The sequence below is a fragment of the Nothobranchius furzeri genome, chromosome 10 (genome assembly GCF_043380555.1).
Source record: "Nothobranchius furzeri strain GRZ-AD chromosome 10, NfurGRZ-RIMD1, whole genome shotgun sequence".
Lineage (NCBI taxonomy): Eukaryota > Metazoa > Chordata > Actinopteri > Cyprinodontiformes > Nothobranchiidae > Nothobranchius > Nothobranchius furzeri.
In genome coordinates this window covers 27546724-27574700 of record NC_091750.1, presented here as the reverse complement: position 1 = coordinate 27574700, position 27977 = coordinate 27546724, and the positions used below count along the sequence as shown (strand labels likewise).

General features: G+C 41.9%; 2 protein-coding genes across 4 annotated transcripts in view; both read right to left on the bottom strand.

Moving 5' to 3' along the window:
- slc23a1 (solute carrier family 23 member 1) overlaps positions 1 to 19199 on the bottom strand; it is a 144105-nt gene extending 124906 nt beyond the window's left edge. The window contains exon 1 of one of the 3 annotated variants that reach the window (XM_070555457.1): positions 19123 to 19199. Coding sequence is in view for 2 of the 3 variants with exons in the window: in XM_070555456.1 (XP_070411557.1) it covers positions 3395 to 3472 (78 nt within the window). In the remaining variant the exon portion in view is untranslated. Of the gene's footprint in view, positions 1 to 491; positions 682 to 3394; positions 5575 to 19122 lie in introns of those variants that run through there. The other 2 variants (XM_070555456.1, XM_054731018.2) reach the window with 2 other exon arrangements.
- pwwp2a (PWWP domain containing 2A) lies at positions 17333 to 27631 on the bottom strand. Its single transcript, XM_015941933.3, has 2 exons — positions 26685 to 27631; positions 17333 to 20016 (listed from the first exon to the last, which is right to left on the bottom strand). Exons 1-2 carry the CDS (start codon positions 27446 to 27448, stop codon positions 18300 to 18302), a joined length of 2481 nt encoding a protein of 826 aa, XP_015797419.3. The 5' UTR covers positions 27449 to 27631; the 3' UTR covers positions 17333 to 18299.
- Between the last annotated feature and the right edge of the window lie 346 nt (positions 27632 to 27977).

Genomic DNA, 27977 nt, shown 5'->3' with positions numbered 1-27977 from the left:
GCTTTCACCAGCACATCAACATCAGAAGTCACATCCTGAGTGGCGGCCAACTTCAGGATGTGATTCAAGTTCTTGTGTGAGCCTTGAGCGCAGCTTTGTTTTATTTATACTCATTACAGAGAAAACTTGCTCACAAATATAAGTTTATTTTCACTCTACATTGTAAAGTACGAAAATAAAGTTTATACAACCATCTCGCGGGCCGGATTTAACCTTTTTGCGGGCCGGATCCGGCCCGCGGGCCTCATGTTTGACACCCCTGCTCTACACTGTTGCTACATGCTTGCTTAATGTAATTTCCTTAGGTAGAAAAAAGCAGCAGCAGATCAGGAGGTAGAACAGGTTGTTAGCAACTGGAGGGGGTTGCAGGATCGATTCCAGCTCCCTCCAGGAAATTCTGCTGTTGCGTCTTTGGGAAAGACACTTCACCTATCCAGCGTATGGTGGTGGTGGTCAGAGGGGCCTATTGTGCAAAAAGGCAATAATCTTACCTCAGAGTCATCTTCCATTTCAGCTGCAGCTCTGACTCAGTTGACGAGTGAAGTCTAAAGACTAAAGACAAACACAGTTTGTTCTTTAGAGTTTCAGGCTAAAGTCCACAAGATTATTAACCATCACCTGAGAGACTTTATCCCACGTAACACCTTATCACCTGAGCCACTAATCAACCCTCTGAAGAAAGGACTCAGAATTCAAATCTGAACTTTTTATTTGTATGTTTTGTCTTTATTGCTGCTTTTGTTGTATCTGCTTTTACTATAAAGGAAGTCAAAAACACAGTCAGCTATTTGACACATGCATAGTTTATCGTATTATTTGTTTGTACACAAATCTTAAGTTTTCTGTTTACATTAGAATGTCTGAGGGCTATTCATACCTTCTTACACCCCTCAGATAACCAAATCAGTTTAGATCTGTAGAAATATTTACATTTGTTTGAACCACTTTGGGCAGTGAAACCTGCTCAACGGTCAGAATCATGTCCAGGTTTTATACAAATTCCACACTTTTGTTTTTATTGATGCTATTCAAGATTAATGATAGATGTTTTAAAAGAAACCTTTCTTTATTTGGATCTGGGAGATGATACAGACTAAACCAGCTCAGACGAACCAGGAATGAAATGAGACAAACCAAGCTGAGGAGGACAAGCAGGAATCCGACAGAACAGAGAAAGATTATACAAACCAGACCAAACTTAAGAAACTTAGACAGGAGGAATCCGAATAGGGAGACACTTGACTGAACTGTAGCAGATCAGGGAAAACGGGATGAGAGACAATGAAACATAAAAACTGGATTAAAAAACCACAACTAATAAAAAAGGTTGAAAATTAAAAAGATAAAATTTACTATTCCAGGGTCACATTACCTAAACTAGTGGCACCAGAGAATCACTGGTAACAGGCTGCTTTTGTAAAAAATTCTTTCTTCATGGACTTCACATTTGAAAATCTGTCCCAATGATGTAACAAACCAAACCCAACCTGGTCTGTTTCCACACCTAAGCGTCAAAGTTGTCAGAATTCCACAAATCAAGGATCTTTTCAAAGTTAGCCTAGGTGATTTCATCTACTTTTTTTTGGTAAAAGGTAGGGATGTTCCGATTGATCGGCCACCGATCAAAATCGGCCGATTTCCGATCTACTCCTTTTAGAGCCGATTAGGGCTGCTCAATTAATCGAATTTTAATCACGATTACGATCTGAGTTTTGAACGATTATAAAAAACAAAACAAGCCGATTATTTGCTCCTCCCGCCTGCGCTGCGCCGAGTTGCAAATGAAGCGCTCCTCCCACAGTGTTGCCAACTTTGTGACTTTGACGCTATTTCTAGCAGCTTTTCAGACCCCCTTCTTGACTTTTTAACTTAAAAGTACCTAGCGAACACCTCAGAAACATCTCTGGTAACCCTTAGCTACTTTCTGGATAACTGTCGTCGACATTTCCTGCAGGTTAGCTAAACACTCCGCCTGCTCTCCGGACCGTTCTTCAGGACATTAGGAAAGGGAATGATGTAGTGATGTGTCGGTCGTTAAAGACAGCTCTCGGAGCCGGCTCCCTGTTGGATTAACCAGAGTGAGTGACGCACACACCGCACCTGCGGACTCCTGAGCCACTAAAACGGCTAAATGTGCGCGTGCAGCGTGCTAAACACATGAGCAGCTTGCCCTGATTGCTGTGAGACCGGGTTGGGGGGTGGGGGGTGCAGCTGTGGTTGGGACAATTATTACATTAATTGATGGACTTGTAAATAAATAGTTTATAAATAAGGTAGAAATAAGTTCCTCACGCTGATAAATAATAACTAACCTCTCTGAGGACACGGTGCTAGTGCACTCTCCAGCAGCACATTGACACGACTAAATACGTATTATGCAACATTTTGTGAACATCAATTTATTTGCATGTATTTGTTATAAATGCCACTGTATAATTCTTGCTGTCAGTATTTGCAAGATATTGGTATTTGGGTCTGTACTGGTTAGACTTAAATGAGTTAAACCAAGGTCTATAGACCTTGGGTCATAAACTATGAGCTATAAGTATATTGGTCTTTTTATACTGGGAATCAGGAGTTCTTTTAGTGATCATCCTGTTTCTTATTTTTGTCCTGATTGTGCCCTGAGCAATTTTATGACTGAATAAAAACAAATAAAATCAACATAAATTGAAAAATCGTCCTAAATAATCGTGATCTCAATTTCAGTCACCATAATCGTGATTATTATTTTTGCCATAATCGAGCAGCCCTAGAGCCGATCATACGTCACTGCAGCCGACAGAGAATCTGTGTGTAGCTGCAGCATCCCGTCGCCCTCGCCTGCATGCGCGCAGCGGCTAAAGTGTTTTACTCTGTGAGTTATGTAAGCATGCGGGGGAAGACCCTTAAAACACGTCAACACAGTGGATTTAATAGAACTATGAGAGAACAAACTCTGCTTGGAGAGAGGGACGTTTTTGTTACTAACCTGCAGAAATTAAAAAAAAGACAGTCGGAGCAGTACCCTAACCAACATTCGTCTGCATGAGCGAGGCCGTCAGAAAGCAGACCAACTAACCTGAAAAGTACCTAAAGCAGGGTTTCTCAACCTTTTTCAGCTAAACGCCCCCCAAGTCATGCTGAAATCCCTTACTGCCCACCAATGTCCCACGCAGAGAAACGGAAAGTTTTTTGATACAAAAATAATAATTAAAAAATAAAAATAAACAATTCAGCCTTGAGTTGAAACAGTTTCATACAAATATGTCATTAAAAAAGTATCATAAAAAAGTGTTTTTAGCTATTAGCAACAAGACATCTTAGGAAGCTATAATCCTCAGTCCAGTAAATTTGAGCTTCGAGCAAACATACTGCTAATGCTATCTCTCTTAGAGTGTCTCTCTTTAATTACCTGAAAATAGTTCAGTTCCTTTGAAGCTTTGTCTGGATGCATTTTGGACAAGTGCTCCTTAAGCCGGGAGGGTTTCATTGCTTTGTTTCAAAAAACTTGTTCACAAAGCAGGCACATGGGGAGTTGTGGATTCGTGGGTGAAGGAATAAATCCGTACTGAAGGTAGTCCACATTGTACTGTCAGCACTTCTTTTTATTCTGAGCCATTGTCTGTTATGAATGTCCTGTATCGCTAGCGTCCACCATTAGCATCTCAGCGCCCCCTTCAGTGGCAAAAAACTTTCACCGCCCCCTTATATAGTCTGAATGCCCACTAGGGGGCGCTACAGCCCCCGTTGAGAAACCCTGACCTAAAGTCATCATGCTGGATGCCTTTCTGTGGAGGACGACACCATGATCAGCCTGCTAGCGTCCACTACCAATAATAAATAAATGAATGTATTAATGTAAGGTTACTCTCTCGGGTTACTTGTTTAGGGTCTTTTATTCAGACTGCTGTCAGCAGTAACCCACGCCTTACAACTTCTTCATTTATCTACAGAACAGAGTGGCTTTCTCTAGCACAATGGCCGCTGACCTTTCCTGCACTATTTTGAGTGTTTAGAGCTTTTTAAATCTGTTGGATTGTTTTTGAGAGCAGCTACATTTAAGTGTCTCCATTTTCCTTTTCACTTCAGCAGGTGGGTGTAGATTCTCAGTCATCCTGGACATGATCATCTGAACAGATTTTATTGAAAACATCTGGACTTTTCTGGTTATTTCCTCTCATCCTAGAGACATTTTTCAGCTCTAAACCCTGGCTTGTGAGCAGAAGGCTTAGAAGTTGTGGTCCAAAACAAACACACTGATTGTGCTGCAAGTCTTTTTTTTCTCTCTTTACAAAAATAAAAGCATTTTTTCTAAATCAATACAGGCCGTTTAAGGTGAAGTTATTGTTACTTTATTCCCAGATCATGTAGCTTGTAGCACTCATAACTTTATAGAACATTTATGGCCAACCCATGTGATCGGTATCGATGATCAGCACTCTAACCCCGGCTTTCCACCGGAGCCGTCAGCAGCACGTTACTGCAGCAGCACGTCATAGCTGCTGATAGGAACCGCTGTGGTCAACAGAACCTTTTCCACTGGAGCCGTCAGCAGCGCGAGTCGGCCGCGTCTCAGGAGCAGCATGTCGCGGCCTTTACGCGCCGGTTCTATTTTCTACGCGCGACGCCTCTGAAACGGGTCAAGTTCGACATTTTTGGGGAAGGAAAGACAGGAAATCGGACGCGGAAATGGAGAGAAGCTCCCGAGATTTTCAGAATAAAGAACGTACTGCCTTCCGGTTGCTTTACTTTTAAAAAAGGTTACTAACTGTGCGGCCCCGTGAGAAGTTATCACCTAGCTAGCGGTCTCCTTTGTTTTTCAGGTCCGTATTGGCGATTATAAAACAGACAGGACGTAAAACACAAACCATGCTGTAGTTTTCTCCTGCTTGTTGTTGTGTTTACTGACGAAGTCACTCGTGTGACTTCGTGCTCGGTCGGTGACAGCTGCTCCCCTGCTGCTTCGCGTCTCGTGGGAAAGGCCAAGCAGCAGCTTACGCGAGCAAGACGTGCTGCTGCAGTAACGTGCTGCTGACGGCTCCCGTGGAAACCCGGGGTGAGACATTGATGATCGGCAGCAAAAAACCTGATCGGAGCAACCCTAGTATAAGGTGAAGCCACAAGATCCCATTGAAAGATGCCACCATGTTGCGTTTTGGAACCAGCAGGAGGGGTTGACACTTGTTCTGGCATCAACATTTGGATTAGAGTTGCATGTTTAGTAGTCATATAGGATGATGGTTTCTACCTCATCCTTGACCAAGGTGTGGGCATGGGGTGGGGGGTTCTGTGTACCTGACATGTTTTCAGAGAAAAGATGATGCAGTCATCTAAGTGCTAGTCAACAGGTTTTTGTCATGTCTCAGACTTTTTACATGGAGAGTATCTTTCAAACTCCAGAATCAAACTCGGATTGGATTGCTCATAGGCTCTAGAATGGTTTAATTGGAGGACACAAAAACAATTTACCTAACACTTGTATAAATGAAACCCACTGCAATCACATCATTAGGTTTTATTTAAAAATATAAACAATCTAATTAAATATTATTCTTCTCAATATGATCATTTTCCAGGCACTCTATCCCAGCCAATCACTGTGCAGGACACTGGGTCAGCAGCTGTTGAGTGTTGTGCTGCAAAGAGACAGAAAAAATTATGTTAAAAATATATCCACAGATTAATGAATTGATTATCATTGAAGCCTAACCCACCAATAAATTCAATCAATAGACTCAGTTGTTTAATGAATGCATCATTCAGGAATCAATGTACTGATTGGCAGCAGATATAAAAACTGTTAAGAACTTAATGTGGATCTTTGTTAGGTATGTTCTGTGTTTTATATCCAATTTAATGTTTTGTGGTTCTTCATTATGCACAGCAAATACAGCTTGTTTTTACCTTTGCTGACATGTTTAGACATCTACTGCTGCCTTCGTCAGAGCAATCGCCAATGTTGGTGGCGTCACTTCCGTTTATCTGCAAACACCCTCAGCAGATAATTGGAAGTGACGCCACCAACATCGTTAATCTCTGAGGATGGCTAGAACTACTAGCTGAAACATGTCAGGTAAATAAATCATTTCTGTGTAAGAAAAGAACTAAAAAATGCATTACAGACAAAAACACACTATGGACACACAAAAGGGTTTCAAAGAAAAATACAGCGCTCAAGCAACAAAGAACTCAGCGGCCCAGTGGACCTGGTGTCTGGGTCGGAACCAGATTAGAACCGCCGCAGGCCACCAGGTGAGGATCATGCACAGCTTTTAAAAATCCCAGCTGGACTGGCTCGCTGGTGTCTGGGTCGGATCCAGCTCACAGAAGTCCGCATGAGCTCCAGAACCGGATGACGGGTCTCTCTCCCTCTCTCTAAGCTAAACTACGTTAGGTGAACTGGTAGCTAACTCCACTTGCTTCACTTACAAAGGAACCATGTACAAACAACAAGGCTTTGCCATGGGAAACCCACTATCAGCCACCCTTTGGGAGTTCTTCATGGAAGATCTAGAACAGAAAGCCACTACCCCCCCCCCCCCCCCCCCCCCCCCCCCCAAACTGCTAAATCAAATTATGGAAATGCTATGTAGACGACATAGAAATTACACCCTAATATTACGTCCCCGGCTCTCTAGGAGAGATGAGGAGGGTTGTAATAAAATTAGTGTGTGGGATAAACAATAAACAAAGTGCAGTGTCGCAAAAAACAAGGAATTTATTACAAAATGAATATTTACAACCTTAAAAGAAATATCTATATACAAAACACAAAGGAGCTTATCTACAAAACGAAGGCAAGAACGGAAAACACCAACCCAAAAGGAGATGGGAATAAACAACCGAGACTAAAAAGAGCGAGGGTGATTCAAAGTCAAAATCTAAAGCCGGTCCGACGTCAAGTTACCAAATAGTCAAATCCTAAATCCAAATTCCAAATTCCAAAAACCGAGAGCACCGAAGACTATTACAAATTTTACCAAGAGAGCAAACGAGGAGAAGAGAATAGCTTAAACTCCAGAAGACTATCCTGTACCTTCTCCTAGAACGGAGGACTGAAAGCAGCTTTTAACAGCTGGTAAGTGATCAGCCAGGATTTGTTCCAGCTGAGCACCAGGTGACGGGCGAGGCAGAAGCCAATGAGGCCATCTTGTGGCTGAAAAGGGGCACGGCATGTAACACCTAACCCTAACCCTCTGAACAGCATTGACATCACCAACAACATAAAGTTTACATATGAAGAAGAAAAGGATCACAGCATAATATTCATGGACATGAGAATAACCAGGCAGACAGATGGAATCCTAAAAATAAACACATACAGGAAACCAACACACCAATATTTCGAGCTGCCTCCTCAAGGTACGTCCAAACGGAGCAGCAATTCATTCCATCCCCCACTTATAAAAGAAAGAACCCCAGTAGCCTTTGTTCAGAAAGAAATATTTTGCTTAAATAAAGTACCACAACAGTGGGCACCACAGGGAAACAAAGACGAGGCTTCTTTTTAACATTTTAACCGTGTTTAATGCAGGCCGTTTGTACGTCACTCTACCAAACTACAAATACTAAATTAAACTGAACTAATAATATAAATTATCCTCCAGCAAACACATGTGCTGTGCTTTTATAAAAAAAAAAATCTATGTTTGAGCTTCTTCTGTGTTCGTAAATCAGTCTGTGCATCATGACGTCACATGCACGAATAAATCATCCATCGTTATTTTTTGTTGGACTGACGACTGGCGGTTGGAAAAATTATACAAATCGCCCAACCCTAATGGACAGACAGATATTGGAGGTTTAGGATTTTTTTAGAATTCTGAAATCCTTTATCCTACTTGCTGTGAAGGGGTTTGCTTTAAACTTTTGAAATATACTGATAAATAACTTCCAAAATGTCTGAATTGTTGAAATAGAAAAAAACTGTACTAAAATCATGATAGTGATTTTGCAAAAACAAAATTGTGATATGATTTTTTTTTTCATATCTCCCACCCCTACCCAAAAGACAGGACGTCTTGTGGAGTCACATACAAAATACAGAGCAAATTCTGCAATAAAATATAAATAGGAGAAACAAGACGCCAACTCAACACACGAAAAACAAAACATAAAAAGGAGTGTGAGAAGGAAACAAGTTGAAGGCACTCTAGAGCAGCAACAGAAGAGACATAGAGCACAATAAAAAAATCTGCCAGAACAGAGCAATGCACAAGAGAAAATCATATAATGGACTGGGACAGCACACAAATCATTAACACAGAACAACAGAAATTCAAAGGATGGATAAGAAATTATTGAGATAAGGAGCATGAACAGGGATGAAGGAGTATAAATGCTGGACCACTCATGGGACTTGTTAATCAACAGAGAAGGCGCAGGGAGTAGAGGGCAATATCGTCCTCTGCTATCCACAGATTAATTGAAATGATGCCACCAACATCGGCGGTTGCTATCGGATTAGATTTGTGCCAATAGGATCAAGAAAAACACTTTGAAGATTAAACAAATATTAAGACATTGACAGAAAAAAAAATGTTTCAAAAGAAAAACTTACGATCTGAATCAACTTCTTAAAATGAGTAACAAAGTATGTTTCCTTTTTCTGTTTGCCTCTATGTGTTTTTGTTATCAATTTCCTTAGTTTCGTTCTCGTTGCTCACAGCTTTGCTCTCACTACCAGATTTGCACTTACACTGTCTGGCTTTCTCCTTTGCAATCCCTGAGTTTTTGGTTGCAATTCTGACACAACCCGTTCGGTGGGTGGGACTTCTGAGAAGTCCTCTCCCATAGGACAGTGGTTTCTCTTGAGTGACGCAGAAGTGATGTAGCCTCCAAGACTTTTTTTTCCCACCTCGGTCAACAACATTAATTTTGAGCCCCAAACACATTATTTCTGCTGTCTGTGGTGTCTACTGAGGATCTAAAGTGAGTATTGATCATATATTTTATCTTTTCTTAGTTAATCTGTAAGTTAAACCACTTTTTAAGTTGGTTTTAACCAGACGTTAGCTCACTAGCTAGCTGCTAAGCAAGCCATTGCGCTAGCCTCAGGACAGTGGTCTATTGTTCCAGAGAGACGTATTAAAAACTAATCTTAACATATTCATTACTGGTTTTGTGGAATTAATTATTGCAGTTTATGTTAATAAGTTTGCTAATTTTTCAGGAACCTGTGGAACATCAGAGACTTTGCAGCTACTGGAGCTAACCTGTGTACTGCTAACTTGCTACAGAGGAAGCAGCAGAAAGCTGAGCTAACAGGCTGTTTTGCAGGTAAATACTCTTTTAGTGGAACTGCAGGATTTTCAGACAGAATCTACATGAGCTATTGTGAGAAGACATTTAAGCTTCATTTACATACAGATACATGTATTTTTTATTCCATGTTACTTGGACGGGCTAAACAAGTTCATAGTTCTGCCTGCTCCTTTTTCAGTAAAACGATTGGATTATATGATGTAACTCTGACTGAATAATTATCTAAGTGAGTATGTTTGATAATAAATTTCTTACCAGCATACCGATCTGACATTTGTTTGTCAGAACAGGACAAATCAGATTCAATGTGTTTTCTGTCACCCTAAATCAGATCCATCTCTGATGTTTTTATTACTTAAGTTTGTATGAACAGTACATTTGTGAAACAGATCGTAAATTTTACTTTTGAAACGTTTTTTTCCTTTAGTCAATATTTTTGTTCTGTCAATTTCTTAATTTTTGTTTGACCGTCAAAGTGTTTTTCTTGATCTTTTTAAGAATCTGATTCAGATCGTAAGTTTTTCTTTTGAAACAAATGTTTTTTCTCTCAATGTCTTAAAATTTGTTTGCTCTCCAAAGTGTTTTTCTTGATCCTATTGGCACAAATCTAATCTCATAGGTTGCTCTGACAAAGATGGCAGTCAATGTGGGAACATGTCAACAAAGGTAAAAACAAGCTCTATTTGTTTGTATAATGAAGAACCACAAAAAAATTTAATTTCAAGGGGAGTTTATGTTTTTTGGGGGATTCATTAGCCTGGCAACCGTCCTACAAAAGTGAATATACAGTCTGGCCACAATCCACAGAGAGAGCTCAGTTGTGGGGTGGTATGTATGGTTGTCTTCAAAACTGTCTCCACATGCTATTGAGCAATGGACAATGTGACAAACTCACCGCTATGGATGTCAGTCAATGGGGCTGTCCACCATACGCTGTTGAAGAATAGACAAATACCTCCTTTTTCTAAATAAAGGACTTAAGGACCTGTATTTGTCCTCGACTCAAAGAAAAGCCCAAGTTTAAATAGTCCAAAGTTGATGCCAAAGCCATTTAAAACAAGCCGCTGTCATCTTACTTCTTCCACTTCATTGTATCTTCCTGTCCACCAAACTGATAGAACACTATGACTGGCCTACCAAATGAAAAGAGTGCAGCTAATGAAACAAAACAACACTGTTCAGATCAATGGTAGACCTGCAGAGCCGTGGCTAGACTGACTAATGCTATTACCTTTGCCGACATGTTTCGATGTCATTGCCATCTTCGTCAGGGTGACTGCCGGACGTTAGTGGTGTCGCCCTCTGCTGCCCGTACCCTCTCCGCTGATCGCAGTGTCCCATAAATGGTCCAGCGTGTATCCCTGTTCATGGTCCTGGGCCCACGCTTCCTTATTTCAACTGCTTCTTTGATCCATCTTTTAAACTTTTGTTGTTCTGTGTTTATGATCCGTGTGTTATCCCAGTCCATTATATGATTTTCTCTTGTTCAGTGGTCTGTTGTGGCAGATTTTTTTTATTGTGATTTGTGCTTCTTGTCTTGCTGCTTTTGTGTGTCTTCGGCTTGTTTCCTTCTCGCATTCCTTTCTATGTTCTATTGTTCTTGAGTTGAGTTGACGTCCAGTTTCTCTTATGTATGTTTTGTTACAGAGTTTGCATGCGATTTCGTATATGACTCCACATTTTGATGATATCTTGTCTTTTGGGTGTACCAGTCTTTTCCTAACTGTCATATATGGTGTGTTTATGTTGTATTTTTTCATTGCTGTTATAATCTTTTCTGTAAAGCCTTTGATGTTATGAAAGGTCTGTTTTGGTTTGTCTTTTCTTCTTGTTACTTGTTGTTTTTTTGTTTTTTTTTTGTTAATTGCTCATGTTGGGTTTCCACAAGTTTTTAAATCGTTTTGTATGTGTTGGTCGTCTTGTCTGCATTCCTCTTCTGTTATGTTTGCTTGGTGGTTAAGTGTTCTATATCATCAGTCTGAGAAAGTTGAAGAACAGAGTTAACCGTTTTAAAAAGTACTCGAGCAATATGCTTGTTTGTGGCCACTAGGTTGGACAGGTAATTATTTTTAGAGTCTATCACCACCCTTTGATATTTGTGCCACGAGTCCTTTAAAAGCTGATGGGATACATGTAACCCATGTTAAAGAACACACTAATCCTATATTTATATATTCAAAAATACTAAAATTTAAAGATTTAATTAAACTATTTACAGCAATGTTTATACATAAACTGCATATGAAATTATTATCAAATAAATTATTAATGCTATTTATAAAACCAGATAATGTATATAATTTCAGATACAAACTTAACTTTAGATGTACATACTTTAGAACAACATTAAAGTCATTTTGTATTTCTGTTATGGGTGTAAAAGTGTGGAATAAGCTAAGAGGGGATCTAAAGCAAAGTCCCTCATTGCATACGTTTAAAGATAAGTATAAAAAATTATACTAATGAATTATATGGAGGAGGAAGAAAAGTTGTAAGGGTGTTGCATTTGATTGTAATTGTTTATTGTTGGTGAACTGGGAGGTGTGAATATTGGAAGGGGGGAGGGGTGATATGTAAAAAGTGTAAATTATGTTTGTGTGACTGAGGATAAAAGAAATGTTATAAGAAACTGGCTACGAAACACAGTATAAGTAAAGGAACTTTTTGTTTTGTCTTCCTTTGGCATTTGACTTGGGGGGATTTTATAAACTACCATAGCCATAGCTTCTATCCCTTACTGAACATGTTCTACATATATATATATATATATATATATATATATATATATATATATATATATATATATATATATTAGTACTTGTTCAATAAATAGAAATAGAAATATAGATGAAAATTATTGTATTAATAATAATAATTATTACTGTCATTATTTTACCACTAATGTGAACATCTCATTAAAAAAATGTCCACACTTTTTTCTAGTTTTTACTTCTGAATTTTAAATATCATAAAGCAGAAATGCAAGGAAGAAGAAAAAAAACTAGCGGGTTTTCATCTCTGAAAAAAAATAAGATCTCATCTTAGGAGTTTCTTAGTTACTTTTGTCGACAAAATTCTGAGAACAAGTCATCAAGAATTCCTTTTCATGAATAAAAACTTTGATTATGTGTAAAATAACTGAAATATTTTCCTAATAATATACATATTTTGTTATTTGTCTACATAATCCTGTCTACATAAGCATTTTAGCTTATTTTCTCTGTTCAGATAGGTCTTTTTCTCTGTCTTGTTGAGAAATAATACCTTTTTACAACATGTTTTTTTTTTCATGTGACTTTACTGTGAATAGTGATGAAATGGATGAGTACCAACCACCATCGCCTGGACAGGTATCCTTCGCTCAGCACCAGGCATGGCCAAGCCCATCTTCTTCTGCTCCAAACCCAAGGAAAGGTAAAACCCCAAGCTCATTTTAACCTCAAATGTGTTTGTGGAGCTCTGACAGTGAGTGATTTTTACATTTTCATGGCAAACATGATTTTTTATGTATGATAATTGTTCAGTTTTCTCTGTTTCCTTGTTGTGAAAATCTATTTTACACTTTGTTGTTAAAAAATTTGCTCCATCGGGAGTCAAATTAGATCTTCTGTATGATTTTCCCTTATTTAGAAAGGATAAAATATGTTGGGTGGATTTTCCCCAAAAGCAATCAAAAACATAACTTTTTAGACAGAAATACTTTCTAATATAAGTTTAAAATGAGGGGAAAAAAGAACCTAAAGAAAAAACCTGAGAATTTCCCAATGGCACAAACTGTGACAAAAGGTGTCCAAAATGGTCCAAGAGAGGTCCGCCAGGATTTCTATCAACTAAAACCTCTCTAACTTTTCTATACTTCCTTTTTTCATGATTTTTGAGTCAGCAAATGTTCAGACCCTATTCTGTGGATTTCTAGATGTTTTAGGCTGCAACTAGGTATTTTAGAAGGAATTGTAACATCCATGGACGTAATTTTCACTTTAGAAGTGGGGGGGGACACGGGTGTGTGTGTGTGTGGGGGGGGGGGGGGGGGTATCTTTACAGTATGCTCTAATGGGAAACAGGCTTCAACACAAACAGTTGTTTTCCACTTGGTCCTAGAGCTCAACCAGTGTCAATTTAATATAGCGTAATATTGTTTTTGGATGGTAAAAAGTGCAGGGGTCAAAACTTGACTTTGGAAAAAGTGGGGGGGACATATCCCCCCTGACCCCCCCCACCCCCCAAAAAAATTACGTCCATGGTAACATCATAAAGTGGATTTTTTTTAGGCGGAACAGATTTTTTTCTCATTTCTGCTGTGTTCCAGATCCTGTTAACTCTCAATCAGTGACAGAAGTGGTGCTTTTTAGAATTTTAGAGTTAACTAGTCTTACATTTATTTTGAAACCAAAACAGCTCAGTTCCTTGTAGTTTATGAGGTATACTCAATTAATTTTGGGTACGTCTTTTTCAAGAAAATCTCTGAAAAATGGCCTGGGGTTTGGTTCTCCTACCATGATCATATACAGGTCAGACTGAACACGCATCTGTGGCCAGAGCTTTATTCTTTTTCAATCTCTCCTCTTCTGCGCCACCTTTCCTGGCCCATCTATTTAGCCTCTCGGACCAAATGTGCTGTGGTGCGGTAGTATGCTCTGGGGTGGGGGGTGTCTGAAGCGCTTTGCCAGACCCCGACAGAGGAGGGCGTGTCTTTGTGCCCAGTTTGCTCCATTTGTGTGAGCATCCGGAGATCAGGTGCCCTGAGCTGCATGAGGTAATGTTCATTTAGATATTACGCACATCATCATTGTCAGCAATCAGTGAGCAGGCCGGATTAACAGCCAGGACACCGGGAATCCCGTTTCTCAGGATTACCGGTCCGCCACTGATTCTGTGCCTCTCCCCTCTTCCTCCAAACTCTAGGACCTTGATTTCCAAAGGAAATGCTAAATTTGCTTTCATCACAGAACATAACTTTGGACCAGCGGCAGTCTTTTTTCAGTTACCTTTAAGCCCAGAATTCCCAACCTACACTGTAACAGGTGGCTGTAAAAACTACATTATGATTTTACAGTAAGGCGGCTGCGTTTAAAAATGCAGCTCTTTGCTGTGAACGTAAATGCGCCCGGGAGGAAAATGGAATTTAATTGGACCGCTGGATCACGTGCATAACTGTGCAGTAATTTTTACACGTAAAGTAGCCTTGTGGGACTTTAACCGACAGGAGGCGGCCAATGTTCGTGGGCTGCAAAGAAGGACTTTCACTGGGTAAGAACCTTTTTGTGTTTTTAAGTTAACATAAATATACTTCATATATGTGTTTAGAAGTACACTCATACTTATGTTTATGTATGTAGCAGACACTTTTGTCCAAAGCGACTTACAAGTGATAATTGGCATGTTGCCCTTGAGGCTAACAACAACAACAACAACAACCAATCAGTCAGTCGTAGGAGGCAGTGAGGCAGCATGATGAATCATGGAGAGGAGGGAACAAGGAGTGGTAGGAGAAGCCATGTGATCGAATGATCTCACTCAGTGACCTAACCCTAAGCCTAACCCCGGAGGAGCTCGCCCAAGTGGCTGTGGAGAGGGAAGTCTGGGCCTCCCTGCTTAGGCTACTTCCCCAGTGACCTGACCCCGGATAAGCGGCTGAAAATGGATGCATGGAATTTGGGTTGAAAGGGAAGTAAAAGAATTTAGAGCAAAAACCCAGGGACTGTGGTGCTCGCCTGTCTTCAGGTAAGCAGAAAATGATTATGTCCACACCTTAAACATTATTATGATGGATGACAGTGGGCCTCATTTACAAGGCTTGCTTACACACAAGATGTCTGAAAATGGCATACGTGACTTTCACACTTGACTTTTAAAATGAAAAACCCAATGAAAAACCATGGCAACTTTAAAGTGGTAGAACACTTGTCTAATCAATACATTTGCAATGGTCTCTAGTAGGAACTAATGGGAAAAAGGCAAAAAACATGTAGTGGTGATGGTGCACCATTTCTCAGACCTAAAAGTTACCCACATCACAGCTGAGCTTCAGACTGCAGGTTTTAGAGATTTATTTCCGTGTATTTGGACATCTGTCCCCAGACTGGATAACAGCAAAGTGACTCTACCACTGACTTGCAATGTGGAAGTTTAATCTCCACATATAACACCAGCCTGCAGAGCTTCTGCCATGTGCTGAAGTTACTAATGCTAACAGTTAGCTTCTACTAGCCAGGACATCCACTGCTGATTCCCAGATGTTAAAACAACAGCTTTTCCAGTTGTGAGTCCAGACTGGCGAGTGCATGAACGTTAAGTATCAGCAAAACATACAGTTGACAGGCTTTTCACATCCTAGCATTCCACCATCACGATTTTCTACCATAAGTCAACGCAGGAGATAGATGATGGAGACTTTTTTCATGTTCAGCCAGCATGAAAAACTCAGAATGACCAATTATTATCAAAAAATAAAAATGAGTTTTCAGTCAACCATACTTTTAAGGACCTCTGGGCAGATCTCATCTACCCCTGGGGCCCTGCCACCAAGGAGCTTTGTAACCACATCAGTGACCTAAGCACTAGATTGGAAAGCCCAACCCACGTCACCAGACTCCACTTCCTCACTGGAAGACATACTGGTGGGATTTAGGAGGTCTTCGAAGTATCACCGATCCACGTCCCAAGTAGAGGTCAGCAGCACACCGGCCCCACAATAACTAGTGTTGGTAGAGTGCATCGCTTTCCCCTCCTGAGGCACCGGACAGTGAACCAGAATCTCCTCAAAGCCGTACGGAAGTCTTGCTCCGTGGTCTCAAAATGATTTCATTAAACGATTTCCTTTTTTTTTGGATTAATGGTGGATGGCATAAACAATCTGTGACCTTTAAGTCTTGAGGTATTTTGTGATCTGGCAAGTCCAGCGAGGAGCATGGCAGAGAATCCCCTCCACGACTGATTCTCCAGGCGTGTACTGGCACGCAGCGAAGCTCGTTGGTAAACCGTTCTGCAACGCCGATGCTTCCAGTGTGCAATGGATCTTTGTATTTCTAGTACAGACTTGGAACATGTTTGCTGGATGATTTGTGCAAGTATCAGATTTTTATTTGACTTCCACAAAATGCAAATTCTAGATTAGATATGACAGAAAATGGGGACGGTCAGATTTAAAAGCCGTCCCTCGTTATTTAGGCTGTCGTTTTTAAAATCGTGCTATCCACGACTGCGGGACGGATAGCTGGCTAATACCACGGTCAGGTAAGGCCTTTCTGTTTAAGTACACCTGAATAGGTGGGGACTCATTAACATGAGCATAAGTTTCCAGCCCAGGGTATCTGCAGGTTTAAGGGAAATCTAAGACTTTTTAAGACCTTTTTAAGGCCACTTTGACCAAATTTAAGCTATTTTAATGATTAAATGTAAGCTATAATTCCCAGCTATTGCCTGGAACCGGTGCTAACCTATGATGCGAACGTAGGATTAGCCATCCAGTTACCATTAAACTTGCACTTCCCCATGGCGCAAGCTCCCGCTAGCTTAACCAGCTAATGTGCTCATCTAAAAATAGCCCCCTTTCACAACTAACTGAATGTGTACGGTTCCGCTTACGCCAACATCGTACACAAAAAACGCTGAACACTTAACTGGAAATTCAAGAAAATTTTATAGAAATAAAAGAATCTTGTTTATTAGGTCTTTGGTAATTTAAGACCTTTGAAAGCTGTATTTAAGGATTATTAGTCATTTTTAAGGATTTTTAAGACCTTAAATTTGGAAAAGCTAATTTAAGACTTTTTAAGGACCCGCGGATACCCTGCCAGCCTTAGCCAGAACTGTCGTGGAAGTTCAGGGAGCGTGATGCGACCAGCAGTTAGACAGCACTAGTATTTTCCCAATCTTTGGATTAGAAATGTTTCTACCGGCACAAAACTTTCTAAACTGACAGTCCGACCTGTTGTCTTGGTGGCAGCTCTGCAGACCCATTTACCAAACATCTGTTTGCAGGTGAGAAAGTCTGAGGCCTGCAGCCAAGATGCCACTTAACAAGGCACCAGCAACCCTCCACCAGTAACTCGGACAAATCAGAAGTGAAAATGACAACAAGGAATTGAGCACTTTGACAATTTATTAACAATTTCAAACAAAAACAAAAAACATGTACACTGTTCAGTCTCTGATCTGCAAACAGATGGGAAAGAGTCTAACAGCTCACACTGACACCACCATCATCATCATCATCATCACAAGAAAGCAGCTGTCTAACAGTCAGTGTGTCCTACCTGTCTCTTTGTCCAGAGGTGCAAGGATGTCCAAACGCAGGACAAGTAAGAGATCAGTCCCTAAACATCTGACCTGCTAAAACTGGATCCCACACACAACCCAGGATCAGACCTGGTTACCAGAAATCCCAGTGATTTGATTTTATCGACTACGTCTCTGGGCCGCTCACAAAGCTGCTGCTGCTGATGAAACCAAGCACCTGAAACAGGTGTGCCTCAGACCTTGAACCATGTTTGGGCACCCTCAGCCTTCGCTTCGACAATACTTTGTTCACAGTAAAAAAAAGTGTCAGTGTTCTTTATCAGAACCCAACAGGAAGTATCATCAGCATTTGAGAGTATCGCCAACATTGTGCCGAATCATTCAGATAAAAATCACTGATCGAAGAACCTCCAATGCAAACCCACATTAGTGTTTATTACAGAAGATGATATGAAAGCGTGACGTGATCCTTACACCTGCTCCACCAGGTAATTATAGGCAGACTGAAGCGAGTCCTGCATTTCTCATGATACACCTACAGGACTTTAGTGACGATTACAGTTTCAGTTAACAAAAGTCATCACACCTTATTACACAAGATCCGGGTGAGCTGAAATGCTCTCACTGACACCTGAAAGAGATAAGCTCCGCCCTACGCCATCTAAACATCGACAGTAAACCCTGAGGTTCCTCCCCCTCCTGTCCAAACCAGAACCATTTTGGATTAGTCTAAGGTCTGGCTCCCCCCAGCTCCTGTTTGTCCATGTACAGAAGGGGCAGGACTAAGGCGCTAGCAGCAGCAACAGCCACTGCTACGTCTCAAACTGTGTGAGCAGCGAACGGACTTCAGGCGTCAACTGTTTGGCGGCGCTGGCAGCCTCAGCAATAGCGCGTCGATACGGCCCTTTTCTCTTTTTGTCAAACCGCAACTGGAACGTTTCGAGGAAAGGTGAGAGCTGAGCGAGTGGCAGGAAAGAAGTGGTCGGCGAGCCAAACCAGGAGACACGCGCCTCCTGACGCACTGCTAGCCCTGTGTCACCGCGGCGAGCCACCATGATGCCGAGCACACGAGCTGGCCACCATGGGAAGCCATAAATCTTGGCCCAGACGATGTCACCGACACACACGGTGCGGCCATCGGGAAGCAGACACTTGGACACGGACTTAGAAAAGACAGAGGAAGAAGATGAGGACGAGGACGAGGAGGATGTGGACAATTTCCGATGCCGCTTTACGTCACCTCCTTCCTCTTCGTCCTCTGCAGTGGGAGAGACAGGGGAGGATGAGGTGGGGAAGTGAGGGGGTAAAGAGGGGGAGGAAGGAGGTAACGGGGCTGGACAAGAAGAAGAGGAGGGAGGATCTCCCGGAGGAGGGAGGTCAAAGGTCTCTGTGGAACTGCACTCAGAGTGGGAGGAGTCTAAGGAAGAAGAAGAAGGAGGTGGCTCCACCTCATGCCACTCTGCTCTCTGCCTCACCCCTTCATCCTCAGGAGTTTCTATGATGACACTAGCAGCGGAGGAAGGAGGAGCTGTGGGAGGAGCTGTAACTGGGGGCGGGGGAGTTTGGGTGGGGCTTGTGGCAGATTTAGGTGGCGATGCGGAAGCAGACTGCCGTGCTGGCTCATCAGTACGGTACCTTTGGGGCTTCAGGCGCATTCTTGGCGGAAGGGGCGCGTGGGTGCTGATGGCGGTGCTGCTCAGGTTTTGCAAGCGGCGGGTCAAGTGGACCTTTTGGTTGCGGATCTGCAGGGCAGCAGCTCGAGTCACAGCCTTGCTGTGGTCCTGGTGCTTGCCCGGGGATGCTGGCCGGCAGTGCGGAGTCAGCTTTTGGAGAACTTGCCCGTCCTTGGAGCGGTCAGCAGCAGAACCTTTGCTCAGAACTTTCTTAGAGTTCAGCTTTAAGCGAACATGGCTGGATGAGGCTGTTGAGGATGAAGCCACGCCTCTGAGCACACGGCAAGATGATGATGAAGACACATGTATGACAGATGATGAGTGTCTGTTAGTAGAGGAGCGACTTCTCGTGTTGCCGCTCCTCAGGCGTTTCACCTCCGAGGATATTGGGATGTCTGCTGCTCGCCGCCTCCGTGTTGCCTCATTGCTCCTCAGCTCCACTGGGCCTCGCCGTGCCTCCCTACACCCACCTGATGTCACTACACCTTTACACTTGTCACAGAGAACCTGACGAGGGCGGAGCTTGATGGCATTCATGATAGAGGTGGGCTCCTCGCAGCGGTAGCGCCGCTTTGGCCGTTTGATTTTGCGAGGAAGTGGCTGAGGTAAGGCCTGGTTGTAGGTGTCCCTGATGAAGAGCGGTGGTGGGTATGGTGCCCCCTCCTGAAAAAGTGGTGGCGGTTTGGAGGTCCAGGGTTGGGGTGGGTGTGGAGGGGATGGAGAAGCGGTGACAACAACCTCCTCGAGCTTGGTGGAAATCTCGCCACTGATGGTAGCTGGCTGCAGAGATTCTGGAGGCCGACTGCGGACGTCTCGTCTAGGGAACATCGTGATGGGGATTCCATAAGGTCCAAACCTACAAGACAGATCCAAATATCATATTTGTATATATTAATATATACCACAGTGTAATAAAAACTATATATCAGACATTTCTGACCTGTTTTAATACTGTCGGACAAAAAAACTTTAAATTGTCAAACACTATGACCGACACTTTAGATTGTCTCCGTAGCGAAACACTGGAAGCTTTCAGCAGCTATAATACAAACTTAAGGTCATTTACGATCATTTCATATTGTTGTGATGATGGTACCTAACTAAACCGCCAGACTAAATGACATTTCAGGGTAAATACAGCAATCCTTAAGTAAAATTTACTACTTTTTATTACTTTTTTTTACTACCTTCAGAATTTTTTTAAAACCATCACAACACTAAATTGCAAGTGTTAATCAGCGACCTATTTACACATATTTTAACATATATAACATACAAAAAGAACAGACTTAGAGACTCACTGATGTTGACAACGTATTGCACATATTTATTTTACTTAGAAAATAAGCCAGGCACTTCTGTTCAGCGGTTCAGACAGTTGACCACGAGGCCTGAAATGATGCACAACGACCACTGAATATGACGTCATCATTATGTGACCGGATATGCTAAAGTAGGGCTGCTCGATTATGGCAAAAACAATAATCACGATTATTGTGACTGAAATTGAGATCTCGATTATTTAAGACGATTTTTCAATTTATGTAGATTTTTATTTTTTTATTTTTATTCAGTCATAAAACTGCTCAGGGCACAATCAGGGCAAAAATAAACAAGAAACAAGATGATCACTAAAATAACTCCTGATTCCCAGTATAAAAAGACCAATATACTTATAGCTCATAGTTTATGACCCAAGGGCTACAGACCTTGGTTTAACTCATGTAAGTCTAACAGTACAGACCCAAATACCAATATCTTGCAAATACTGACAGCAAGAATTATACAGTGGCATTTATAACAAATACATGCAAATTGCTGTTCACTAAATTTTGCATAACATTTATTGAGTCGTGTCAAGGTGCTGTAGGAGAATACACTAGCACCGTGTCCTCAGAGAGATTAGTTATTAGTTATCAGTGTGAGGAACTTATTTCTACCTTATTTATAAACTATTTATTTACAGGTCCATCAGTTAATGTAATAATTGTCCCAACCACAGCTGCAGCCCCCACCCCCCAACCCGGTCTCACAGCAATCAGGGGCAAGCTGCACGTGTGTTTAGCACGCCGCACGCGCACATTTAGCCGTTTTTATCGGCTCAGGAGTCCGCAGGTGCGGTGTGTGTGTCACTCACTCTGGTTAATCCAACAGGGAGCTGGCTCTGAGAGCCGTTTCTTTAGCGACTGACACATCACTACATCATTCCCTTTCCTAATGTCCTGAAGAACGGTCCGGAGCGCAGGCGGAGTGTTTAGCTAACCTGCAGGAAATGTCGACGACAGTTATCCAGAAAGTAGCTGAGGGTTACCAGTGATGTTTCTGAGGTGTTCGCTAGGTACTTTTAAGATTTAAAAAGTCAAGAAGGGGGTCTGAGAAGCTGTTAGAAATAGCGTCAAAGTCGCTAAGTTAACTTAGCAACACTGGGAGGAGCGCTTCATTTGCAACTCAAGACAGCGCAAGTGGGAGGAGCAAATAATCGGCTTGTTTTGTTTTTATAATCGTTCAAAACATTTCATTCGGAATATATTTCTATGTCGATGTTCAGAATACGACATCTGATAGTCTGAAAAAAATAATACCCAATTTGGAAAAAATAATACCTCTGAGACCAAATTTAACACTTTTAATGGCCTTAAATTTGACTATTTTTATTTATCACTTTTTAATGCTTTTTAAAACCCCGCGGACACCCTGCATTTAGTCCTGAACGGCGGCGGTTTACTAGAGTAACAGCTCAGGTAATCATCATTTCCCAGTATGGCAGCCCTACCAGTCTATTGCTCGCTCACTTATACATTTTCTTTTCATTTTCTGAAAACTTTGGAGCTGACGTTTTAACATTCTCAATATTTAGTTGAAGTTTTTGATATATGCAGTTTGGCAGATGTTCCTTGATGGTTCCTCCACTTGGTAGCATTTTGTAAGTGGTTGCTTTCAATAAATAAAAATATGGATTATTAATATTATTGAACCTTTAATATTTGATTGGTTATATAACGGGGTATCTGCCGGTTTAAGGTTTATTTAAGACTTTTTAAGACCTTTTTAAGGCCACTTTGACCAAATTTAAGCTATAATTTCCAGCTACTGCCTGGAACCTGTGCTAACCACGTCGCAAACGTGGGATTAGCCATCCAGTTACCATTAAACTTGCACTTGCCCACTAGCTTAACCAGCTAATGTGCTCGTCTAAAACTAGCCCCCCTTTCACAACCAACTGAATGTGTACGGTTCTGCTTATGAATGATAAATGATGATAAATGACCCGCACTTGTATAGCGCCTCTCAGAGTAAGGACTCCAAAGCGCTTTACACTACAGTGCATCATTCATCCATTCACACACACTGATGGTGATGAGCTACGATGTAGCCACAGCTGCCCTGGGGCGCACTGACAGAGGCGAGGCTGCCGAGCACAGGCGCCACCGGTCCCTCCGACCACCACCAGCAGGCAACGTGGGTTAAGTATAAAAGTAATATTCAGACTATAATCATAATGCAGAAAAGGGCTATTAGACTAATAACTCAGGAGGGGTATAGGGCTCACACAAATGCACTCTTTATTAAGACGCAAGCTTTAAAATTCCAGGACCTGGTCAAGTTTAAAACAGTGCAAATAATATATAAAGTAAGGAAAGGGATGCTCCCAATTGAAATAAGTAAACGGTTGTTAGAAAGAGAAGGGAGGTATAATTTTAGAGGGAAGTGGAATTTAAAAGTACAAAGAGTACGAACAACATTGAAAAGGATGTCTATTTCAATAGCGGGCGTTAAATTCTGGAATGAGTTAACAGAAGAAATAAAGGACAGTAGTAATATAAACCAGTTTAAAATAAAACTCAAAAAAGAAATGTTAAATAAGTATAAGAATGAAGAAAATGCAATTAACCCAGGATGGCATGCAAACTGATGTTTAATCTCTTCTACAAATTAGCAAATATTAATATAGTTCTAGTTGAACATGAGAATTTTATTTATTTATTATTATTGTTATTTTTTGTGGGTTTTTTAAGGCATTGTAACTGTTTTGTTGTTTAAATTTTGATGATGAGGATGTAAACCTGAGGGGGTAGGGCTAAATAAGTATACACTTCTCCCTACTCCTTTTCAAACAATTGCGTGGAATGATTTTATGAAATGTTGGTGAATGTATATGTTTGAAATAAAGTGAAGTGAACTGAACTGAAGTGTCTTGCCCAAGGACACAACAGCAGAATTCTCTGTCCGGAGCCGGGATCGAAACCTGCAACCTTCCGATTACTGGACAACCCGCTCCACCTGTTGAGCTACTGCCCAACATCGATCTTACGCCAACATCGTACACAAAAAATGCTGAACACCAACTAGAAATTCATGAAAATTTTATAGACATAAAAGAATCTTGTTTATTGGGTCTTTGGACATTTAAGACCTCTGGAAACTGTATTTAAGGATTATTTGTCATTTTTAAGGATTTTTAAGACCTTAAATTTGGAAAAGCATATTTAAGACTTTTTAAAGGACCCGCAGATACCCTGTATAAATAGGTAATTAAGGTATGCCAGGGAACAAACACTTTACAATAACTTGACACAGAGGCAAAAATATAGTTTATGAAAATCTTATTACTATATTTCTACTACTAATGATGCAGGACAAATGATTATAAATGTAGGGCTGCAGCTATCGAATATTTTTGTAATCGAGTACTATATCGAATCTTTAATCGATTTATCGAGTACCCTAATAAATTACCCTTTTGTGTTTGTAAACTATTATATCAAAAAGCATGTGATCTCTATTAAGGTAGCGCGGTTGCCAATGACCACAGTCACCAATTCTTGTCATGTGTCTTGCCCATGTATGTCTGATCTCTGAGTTGTGTGTACTGAAACTCTAATCTCCTTCTGGGATTAATAAAGTATCTTTGAATTGAATTGAATAAAATATGAAAGACCTCTTAAAATGAGCAAGCAATTGCCAATTATTCAAGTTTTATTCAAAATTACTTTTCGAAACTTCAGCACTTCAACTTGACTTCACAGTAAACAAATGCGAGAGGCTGCGGCCCAAACGGCACCAGAACCGTTCACGGCGCATGCGCAAACATCGCTCGCCAGCTGTTTACCTATTAACACACGTCCGTTTTAATTTCTACACTTTTTTTTCCTCACACAATAACGAGGATTGTCGAGAAAGCATGTTTGCCGTGGTTATGTCAACTTATACTGATCACAACAATGGGTGGAAAATGGGTTGAAATATAACATGTTGGTGGAGCTGGGTTCCCACTATCGGCTTGTGGAGCTCTCGGGAGACCGATGCTTTCCACCCGTTTCTCCCCTCCCCGCAGCTCGGTGCATCTCTGTCTGATCGCGGCTTCTGTCTGCTGCTTGGGCTGCCGGCTTGTGGAGCTCTGGGATGGAAACCTTTCCACCCGGTTCTCCCCAGCGGCAGCTCTGCACATCTCAGATCGCAGCGGCGCTTGTCTGCTGTGCGGCTGCCGGCTTGTGGAGGTCTCGGGAGACGTCTGTGTTCCACCCGGTTGACCCAGCGGTCAGCCCGGCGCATCTCTGACTCAGAAGCTCTGGTGTTGTGCACAGTTAACTCCGGTTGTAGCTAGTAGGGTTGTCACGGTAACCGGTATAGCGGTAAACCCCGGTAAAAAAGTTGACAATAAAAATAACCGTCCAGTTTTTAAAAAACTATATTATCTCGGTGGGTTTACCGTGGCCGCAGTTTCAGCGCGGTGACCCTTACCAGCCACCGTCGCTTCTGCTGAAGTTCCCGCGGCGCGCACTTTTTAGTTTGCAACGGCACCAAAACTTTGAAGCTGGAATAATGGCCGAAGGAGGAGACGGCAGCGCCCAGGACATCCATCAGCCCTCAAAGAAGACTAAATCGGAAGTATGGGCATATTTTGGATTTCTGAAAAATGCTGAGGGACAGTTAATAGAAGACGGCTATCCCGTCTGCAGAACGTGCAGGAAACAAGTGTCTGCAAAAGGCAGCAACACTTCGAATCTCATGGCACATCTGCGTGACCATCACCCACGTCTCCACAGCCAGTGCAAGGTAAGTTAACATTAGCATTTTAGCTTAAATGCATGACGCGAGGACTTTTGGCTGAGGGAGAATGCAACGAGTCACTATATCCTGCAGCCGCAGCGTCCTCTGCCAGCATTTAAACCGTGTCACGGACACCCTGTTGCTGGATGAAGCATCTTATTTGTTGATGATGAAGAGAAATATACAATTAGTTCCTTGTCATTGATTTGTTTACTTGTTCAATGCCATTTATACCATTTGGATTTGATTACATAGTGTAGTAGTTATTTTAGTAATTTGTTTAAAGTGGCTATTTATTTTAAATACATATTTTTTTAAGGTGGACTTGTACAGCGCTCAAGTCAAGTGTGGACTGGAGTTTTAGATTTTCATTTTGATAATGAAGAAAACAAGTATATGAGAAAACAAGTGGTGTTTCTTTGATTTGTTTACATATTGTTTATGTTTCGAATGTTTGGATTTGTATCATTTAAACCTGCACTGACTACTGTAACATGTTCCAGAAAAATAAGCTATTTGTTCCTTTACTTGTGAAAAGTTGCACTTTTGCTAAGGCTTTGTGTTATTTTAGGTTTAATAAACACTGTTAAACCTTTTCAGAACTATTTCAGTTTGTGTAGAACAGGACTATCAATGCTTTCTGAACATATGCAACACCGTTTAAAAAATACCGCGATAATACCGAAAACCGTGATAATTTTGGTCACAATAACCGTGAGGTTAAATTTTCATACCGTGACAACCCTAGTAGCTAGGTTGCTACCTCCGTTAGCTTCAGGTTAGCTTGTAGCTAGTTCGACCGGGTGTCGTCAGTTGATCCCAGCCTTACAGCCCCACCCTCAGCTCCTCCTCTCTTCCCTTTTATGGAATTGTCTGGGCTTGACGGAACCTGTGACACGGTCAAAATGGCGGTGGTGGCCACCTCCCATTTAGCCTCAAAAACGTGTTATTGGAGCCTGTGGAAATGAATTGTCCAGTAAATATGTCGATGGTTGAATACAACATTAATTCAACATTAAGTTTGTGAGAAATGAGGCTATGAAGACCACTGTAGTCAAAGCTCCGTGTGCTGCACCTAAAGGACTGTTGTTTTATCGGTTTTAACTAGGATCCTGGCCCAGTCGGACACCACATTGTCTTCTGCTGGATGTGTAATGAGCTACATTTAGATAGTTAAATACATATTTACAATTATTTTAGTGCAAGTAATTTAAAGTGACGCAAAAGTAAGTCTAACATTTAGAAATCAGTTATATAACAAATTTCGTTAAAATGGGAGTAACAAGTACAAAATGATGGATTACTGTTCGACATAACTTGCCCAACACTGGCGGTTAATCAAGGTGAATTATTTATAAAGCTTCTAATTAACTAGTTTATTTTTAATCGACTCCCACCGCTGATTATCACCTAGTCCCCTGTGACCCTACCCTCCACTAAACCCGGCACCACACTTGGTAATTAAAGGTGTACCTTTTGGAAACATCCATCAGAACACCTGAGAACACCTGCTCCCCCAGCCGGAAGGACACCACCAGCGCATCATCAATCACGTGATCCAAGTACACCCGGACTTCGGTGCCAGGACTCAGGTCCAACACCGGTTTTTGTCCAGAGGACTCCTGCAGCACACTGTGGCTCGGCGGATCCTCCTTCCCCGCGGGACTCTCTAAGGAGCCGGGTTCCGGTTCCGAGCGCTCCGCAGCTCCATCCAACACAACAAACCCGGGCCCCAGCTCCGCCTGAATGAGAGTCGTGTATACCCTTTTTGGGTCTGTGGCCTGAGCTCGGTCTGTCGTCACGTTAGTGGTGGGTTCTGCCGGTTCAGCCAAAGACAATCCGGCCTCGGTGACGGGCGGTGGGTTCGGTAGGGAATGCAGGAAGACGGCAGAGAGGTGCTTATCCGAGAAGGCGCTTCGGTAGGTACCACCGCTATCCGAGTTCGCTGGCAGTCCGGGGGAGGCCCGTTCGGTGCTGCTCCGATCCACCGGAACACCGCTCTCCAGCGACGCTTTTCCCGCCGCGGGCTCCAGCTCCGACCTGACATGGCGGACCTCTCCGTAAGCTCCATCCTCTATGTTCGTGCCCGGGCTTAACTCCGGTGGACCGTTGGGTTCTACTGGGAATTCTAATTGTCCTGAGCAAACTGGGCCCGGTTCTGGTTGGTCATCTTTGCTTGTCGCTGCGGTTATTGTCGGAACCGCCGCGGCTCCTGGCTCTGCAGCCACGGCAGCCATTTTATTCCGCTGTACTACTGAGCAGCCCCGCCCTCCCACCCTACGGCCAGACACAATGGCGTTCTACTATTGGTTGAGGGTCTTGTCAATCAAAAAAATACAAAGGCAACGCAATGACTGTGATTGGCTTACTCAGTCATATTCTGGGTTGCGTCAGATGGTCGCCACGGGGTGTTTATAACAAAAACAGCGAGATCAATGCAGATCGATTTGTGATCAATCAGTGAGCAGTTTGTTCTGTTTATTCACAAATCCGTTGAACTGTTTTCAGAAGTGTCAACTATAGATAAGTGTTCCGATATTCACAAGAAAACCCTTCTGATTCTGAACCCATATCTGATATCGGCACATTCTTACTTATGTGAATTAAGTGATCTGGTCACAGCCTTCCTCAGACCAAAGCAGCCATTTCCACACCAAAAGGATTCCTCAACCCTGGATAAAGACTAAATTAAAACATCAAACCCATCACATAGACTTTAGAACTCAACAAAGATGGGACTACTCAGAGCCGGATTAACGCAAAGGC